Here is a 7609-nt window from a genome sequence, read left to right on the forward strand (position 1 = left end):
AAAAATAAAAATAAAAAATAAAAAGGATACAATATTCTTGGAAATATATTTATGAATAAAATATGTCTAATATCTGCTTCAAAATAATCTGGGAGGACAGTAGGAATATGTGAGGAAACAGATGAAACAAGATCAGCCAAATATTGATAATTACTGAAGTTGAGTAATGGATATATAGGGTTTGTTATACTATTCTCTCTGCTTTTGTATATGCTTGAAATTTTAATAATAAGAGACTTGAGGCTCAGCACCTGTAGCTCAAGCAGCTAAGGCACCAGCCACATACACCAGAGCTGGTAGGTTCGAATCCCTGGTCTGCCAAACAGCAATGACAACTATAACCAAAAAATAGCCAGGCATTGTGGCAGGCACCTATAGTCCCAGCTACTTGGGAGGCTGAGGCAAGAGAATCACTTAAGCCCATGTGTTTGAGGCTGCTATGATCTGTGACACCACAGTACTCCACCAAGGGCAACATAGTAAGACTCTGTCTCAAAAAAAAAAAGAAAAGAAAAGAAAAGAAAAGAAAATATTAGATATTTAATATTACAAGAAAAATCAATGCATGAGGTCTTCCCAGGACTATCTCCTGGCCCACTCAGGCGGTGGGGGTCTGTAGTCTGCTCATGGTCCCCACAGCAGGTCCCTGCGTACAGATATATCTGCATACTTAACAATAAAGCCTTTTGCTCCTTAAAGCAAAAAAGGTTTTTTGTTTTTTTTTAGAGACAGAGTCTCACTTTGTCACCCTCAGTAGAGTGCTGTGGCGTCACAGCTCACAGCAACCTCCAACTCCTGGGCTTAGGCAATTCTCTTGCTTCAGCCTCCCGAGTAGCTGGGACTACAGGCGTCTGCCACAATGCCTGGCTACTTTTTTGCTGCAGTTTGGCTGGGGCTGGGTTCAAACCCACCACCCTCAGTATATGGGCCTAGTGCCCCACTCACTGAGCCACTGGTGCCACCCAGCAAAAAAATTTTTAAATTAACCAAGGAAAAGAATTAATTTATCTTTGCCATTTATGTTTCTAAAGTTTATCTATTACACTATAAACAGTTATGCAGCAAAACTGCCATTCTAGCTGGGGTTTTTTTGTTGTTGTTATTGTTTGTTTTGAGACAGAGTCTCACTATATTGCCCTCTGGTATAGTGCCATGGCGTCATAGCTCACAGCAACCTCAAACTCTTGGGGTTATGTAATTCTCTTACCTCAGCCTCCCAAGTAGCTGGGACTACAGGAGGCCACCAAACACCTGGCTATTTTTTTAAGAGACGAGGTCTTGCTCTGGCTCAGGCTAGTCTCAAACTCCTGAGCTCAGTCAATCCACCCGCCTCTGCCTCCCAGAGTGCTAGATTATAGTCATGAGCCATCTAGCTGTTTTTTTCTCTTTGATGGTCACTTTCTATTTTTTTTTTCTCTAAACAGATAAGCACATAGTTAAAAATAACATCCATGAGGGGGGAAAAAACTCACTTACAATTCTGAGATAGCTACTATGTATTTTGTACTTTTATTATCATTATTATTATTATTTTTGGAGTATAGGGATGTCATCATAGCTCACAGCAACCTCAAACTCCTGGGCTCCAGTAATCCTGCCATGGCCTCCTGAGTAATTGGGACTACAGGTGTGTGCCACCATGCCCAGAAGTTTTTTTGGGTTTTTTTTGCTTTGTTTTTTCTGTAGAGATGGGGTCTTGCTATTGCCTAGGCCAGTCTGGACTCCTGGCCTCAAGTGATGCTCCTGTCTCAGCCTCACAAAGTACCTGGATTACAGGAAAGATACACCTTACCTGACTATTACTATGTATTTTGGCACACATCATTTCAATTTTTTTCTAAGCATGCATATTCTATATATTCTACATTTATCCATGTGCAATATTTTAACAAAAAGATTATACTGTTAATGTGACCATCTTTTTTTCAACACTTTTTAGGATGTATATCAAGAACATTCTAGGGCTGGATGTAGTGGCTCATCATTGTAATCCTAGCAACTCTAGGAGGCTTTGATAAGGACTCCTTAAGCTCAGAAGTTTGAGACTCACCTGCATAAGAGTGAGACCCCCATCTCTATTAAAAATAGAATTAGCTGGGTGCAGTGACCCACACCTGTAGTCCCAGTTACTGGGGAGGGTGAGGTAGGAGGATCCCTTTAGCCCAGGAGTTTGAGGTTGCAGTGAACTATAGTGATGTCATTGCACTCTACCCAGGGTAACAGAGCAGACTCTGTCACAAAAAATCAAAACAAAAAAAGAGCATTTACCCAGCTGCCTTTAATATCCCTTTACTAGTACTGATAATCAGTTTGCCTCAAATCTGGCATGCATTATGAACTTTCTTTCATTTCTTTCTCTGATGGCTGTTTCATTTGAGCTTCATTTACTGACAGCAAGATACATATGAATATCATATTGGAATTTTGCAAACATTCACCCAAAATGTAAAATATGAGCTAATTGCTTCAAATTAGCCAATCTGATTTTGATTGTGGTGGTAGGGGTGTGGAAATTTTAGTAATTTGTCACAATCTTTTCAGCCCTTGAGGACTTGGAAGGAAAGTAACATTGGATTCAGCAGAGCAAGTAATATTCTAAGTGGCATGCCTCATTTATATAAGGTATTCAAGCCAGTGCCTTGAAGGTCAACAGATGGCTCTCTGATTCAGACAAGGAACTAAAATGAAAGAGGAAATGAGGGAGAGGGTGAAAGAGACAGTAAAGATTGCAGTTTACTCGTTTTTTTAAGTATAACCCTAAGATGGGGTTTGCATACAAGGGTTGACTTAATAGTCACTTGACAGGAAGCGAACATAAAACAGGGAGCACAGCTAGTAATATATTAGGTACCTAAATATTTGATGTTTGATGTATTAAGAAATATATTATAACCAAACTCATTTTTTATTTATAAAATCTATTTCAAATGTCCATATGAGAGTATTTTCTTTTTTCCCACAGAAGCAAATGAGGCAATTTTAACAAATTATATACTAATAAGTATATACTAAAACTCCATAATGACTTTTGAAACAAGATGTTACATGTTTAAGCTAATAGTATACAGCTGCTGTTTACTAAATGCTTACTATAGTGGCAGATGACATATTAAATAAGTATGTAATATATATTATCCATTTAATTCTAATAAAAATGAGGAGGTTAATACTATTTTAATGGGAAGTTAATACTATTTTCCATAGTAATATTTTCCAAGTTTTCAAAAATGAGAAAACTTAAGACTTAAGAGAACTTAATCTGCCCAAAAACATACATCTAGTCAGCAAAGCTGACTTGAAATATATATTTTATGTTATTAATATAAATATTTTATATATACATTTATATACTTATAAGTTTATAAATGTATATATTTATAATTATATACATCAATTAGGTAGATAAGGTCACATGAACTGACCCCCGTTACAATGATCCTGGGTAGAGAAGGCTACTTGTAAAAGTAATTTTATTGTCTTTTCTCATCCCTAACACTCAGGGCCATACTTCTTGATTAATGAGCTCAGCCACACAATACTATATTCCCTTAGACTCTACCTCTTCAAGGTGATAAGTAGATAATAGAGGATAATAAATAAGCAGTATGGTACAGTAGAAAAAATACTAAGGCTAGAATCAGAACATCTTAGCTTTAGTGTTGGTTCCAATATTTACTAGCCAAGGGGTTCTAGGCAAGTCACTTAACTTTTCTTTCTGATTAGTCACCAATCTAACTAAGCCACAGAACAAAACCTAACAAAATCCATTCTGCCTTCTGCAAAGGATAGATGGTTGGGATGATCAAATGAGATGCGACATGAGATATTGTGTTATCTAGAAAACACAAACAGTATGATTCATCTAAGAGAACCAGAGGAAGCTGTCCTCCAAATGAAGTCGTTATTATTTCCCCCCAAGACATACTTGCATGTTAACAGTAACCAACTGCAAATAAGAAATGATGGGAAATTCAGGACAGATAGGAAGAAAGGATGATATACTGTGGTATTGCCCACATATTTTTGAGCCTAGCAGAACCTTACAGCATTAATTAAAAGACTGGCTTAACCAAAAAAAAATTTCACTTAACACAGTAAGATTTATGCACTAAATACTGAGCTCTGACAGTTTTCTGCTGCATGATACTAGCAATTCTTTCTAAATTTTATAACTAACACACTAAAATCTTATAACAGAAAAGAGAATTTGATTAATACCTTATTCCAGCCGCTGGCATAAACTGTGGTTTCCAACATACATTCCCGAAATGTCTGATATGTCACTGGCCTGTAGAGATTTGTTAAAAAGTCTGTGTCACAAAGAAGGAAAATTCTAAATTTCCAGATTAAAAAAATACATATCACTATTTTGTTGAATTTTTTGCTAAAGTGACTATGGTTATTCAACATATTACTTTAAGATGTGGCTTTTAACATTTGGTATGCATTTTTTAAAGCATTTTAGAGGCTAAGATGCATGCTTGGGAAAGTAGTTAATAAAATAACAAGATAAATGTATATTCTAGAAATTTTTGTGACTGCATGGAATTTATTTAATAAGATTACTAGGTTGGAGATAATAACTAGATTATTAATACTGGATCAAAAAATAACAAATAAAAATGACCTTACTAGTAAAATTAAAAACACAATTTTAACTTTTTAAAGGCAAGAAACCTAAAATATTTTAAAACTCAAGAGATGGCTCGGCACCTGTGGCTCAAGTGGCTAAGGCGCCAGCCACATACACCTAAGGTGGTGGGTTTGAATCCACAGCCCGGGCCCGCCAAACAACAATGATGGCTGCAACCAAAAAAATGGCTGGGCATTGTGGCGGGCGCCTGTAGTCCCAGCTACCTGGGAGGCTGAGGCAGGAGACTTGCTTGAGCCCAGGAGCTGGAGGTTGCTGTGAGCTGTGATGCCAGCAGGTACTCTACCCAGGGGGATAGCTTGAGGCTCCGTCTCAAAAAAAAAAAACTAAAGAGGCACATGATTGGAACTTTTCAAATAGAGAATACAAAGAGTTGGAATAAACATGGACAATAAATGGAATCCTATTTTTAAATAGGAATCTTACAAGATCCTGGAAAATAGAGAGATAAGCCTTTCTGATCATTTGCATATAAGTCCTGGTCATACCAAAAACTCAAATCACTAAGTGATGATATCACCACTGACTCACGTATTTGTTGAGAGACTTTACTACATTTGCAGCACAAGTTTTATGTGTAGATTGAAAACAGTTCAAAAATTAAAAATTTTGGTACTTGGCTGGGCACAATAACTCACACCTGTAATCCCAAGGATTCTGAGGCAGGAGGCCCACTTTAGGTCACAAGTTCAAGCTGAACAAGAGCAAGACCCCATCTCTACTAAAAATAGAAAAATTAGCTGGGCATGGTGGTATATGCTTCTAGTCTCAGCTATTCCAGGAGACTAAAGAAGGAGGATGGCTTGAGCCCAGAAGCTTGAGATTGTTCAGAGCTAGGCTTAGGCCATGGCATTCTAGCCAAGGCAACAGAGCAAGACTCCGTCTCAAAAAAAAGAAAAAAACCATGTAACATATGAAGGCATCAATAGCTTGGCAAAGTATGAACAGACATGTAAAAAAGAGTAGAAAAAGTCTTGCTTTCACAGGATTTTAAAATTTCATTCCATAGGCACTTTTGCTGTGACCACTCTGGTCTGTGATCTCTTTAGCTTATAAATATTTTATAAGATTGATAACAGCTACCACTTGTTGGTAGCCTATTGTGTTGGGTTTTATATTTTTAAATATTTATGTTTTATATTATATTCTATGTTACCACTTACATATTAGGAAACCAAAGCTCAGAAAAGCTAAAGCTAAAAGATTATCCCAAACCACATAGCTGGCAAACAGTGAGGTAGAAATTCATACCCAATTATATATGACTCCAAAGGTCACTACTCACACCCATGTACTACAGATGACAATGTCTAGATGCCAGATGTGGCTGATGACCATTAGCAATGTGGCTAGTGCTGTGCTGAAAGTATACTATACATGCTAGATTTCAGAACTAGGAAATCTAAAAAAAAAAAATGTAATGTCTCATTAATAAGTGTTATATTGATTATACATTAAAATAATACTTTAAATATTTTAGGTAAATAAAATATAAAAATTATAAATAAAATACAATAAAAATTAATTTCATTTTACTTTTTTATATGGCTACTAGAAAATTTTAAGTTGCTTGGTGCCCATAGCTCAGTAAGTAGAGTGCTGGCCACATACACCAAGGCAGACGGATTCAAGCCCAGCCTGGGCCTTTTAAACAACAATGACAACTGCAACAAAAAAATAGCTGGGCACTGTGCTGGGCGCCTGTAGTCCCAGCTACTTGGGAGGCTGAGGCAAGAGAATTGCTTACGCCCAAATGTTTGAGGTTGCTGTGAGCTGTGACACCATAGCACTCTACCATGGGCAACATAGTGAGAATCTCAAAGAAAAAAAACAACAGTTGCATATATTGTGACTTGAATTATACCTATTGAACAGCACTGATCCAGATATTTCAGAAAAAGGTTGTAGTGACATGTGTCATTCCTTTATATGCATGTACAAGTAACTATCAAATCAATACTCAAGGAATAACCTTAATAATGATGAGATACCTTCCTGACATAACATTCTTATTAAAGTAAGCTTAGTTTTTTTTTTTTTTTTGAGAGTCTCACTATGCCACCCTCTGTAGAGTGCTGTGGCGTCACATCTCACACCAACCTCAAATTCTTAGGCTTAAGTGATTCTCTTGCCTCAGCCTCCAAAGAAGCTGGGACTACAGGCACCAACACAATGCTCTGCTATTTTTTTTTGTAGAGACAAAATCTCACTCTATTGCCCTTGGTAGAGTGCCATGGCATCACACAGTTCACAGCAACCTCCAACTCCTGGGCCTAGGGAACTCTCCTGCCTCAGCCTTCCAAGTAGCTGGGACTACAGGTGCCTGCCACAACACCTAGCTATTTTTTTGTTGCAGTTTTGCTGGGGCCAGGTTTAAACCCATCACCCTCAGTATATGGGGCCAGCACCCTACCCACTGAGCCACAGGTGCCACCCACCCTGCTATTTTTTTTTGTTGAAGTTGTTATTGTTATTTAGCAGGCCTAGGCCGGGTTCAAACCTGCCAGCCCTGGTGTATGTGGCCAGTGCCCTACCCTCTGAGCTATGGGCACCGTAGCTTAGTATTTTTTAGAAGCCTTGGGCTAAATAGCAGATGCCAGTAAAACTTGAACTTCAGCAGATACTATATAGTCTACCTACCTATATTCTCCCTGAAGCTTTACTTGCGTAAATCAGTCCCTTCACTTCCTTTCTTTAACTGTCTGGTGCTGCTGTGGGTCACAGTAGTCCTTATTGGAAGTATGTCTATCAGGCTAAAGTACGTTAGCACCCTTCAGAATGAAACATGATTTGAAACATTATATGTACACACATATATGCATATAAAAGTTGCAGATTAAAACATTCAGAGGAAATCTAATATATGAAAAAGTAAGTAGCTGAAAAACCAGCCCTACCCAGTGAGCTATTAGAATAAAGAAGAAAGAAGAGTGGGATACCTTTTTTTTTTTTTTTTTT

General features: G+C 37.6%; 1 protein-coding gene across 2 annotated transcripts in view; it reads right to left on the reverse strand.

Annotated features, from left to right (window-relative positions):
* The window catches only part of BCL2L13 (BCL2 like 13), a 104896-nt gene that overhangs the window by 33292 nt on the left and 63995 nt on the right, over positions 1–7609 (reverse strand). For both annotated transcript variants that reach the window (XM_003795465.3, XM_023516548.1), the window contains exon 5: positions 4219–4288. In XM_003795465.3, coding sequence (XP_003795513.1) covers positions 4219–4288 — 70 coding nt within the window. The remainder of the gene's footprint in view (positions 1–4218; positions 4289–7609) is intronic.

Source organism: Otolemur garnettii, unplaced genomic scaffold, assembly GCF_000181295.1.
Source record: "Otolemur garnettii isolate 467f Iridium unplaced genomic scaffold, OtoGar3 scaffold00092, whole genome shotgun sequence".
NCBI lineage: Eukaryota > Metazoa > Chordata > Mammalia > Primates > Galagidae > Otolemur > Otolemur garnettii.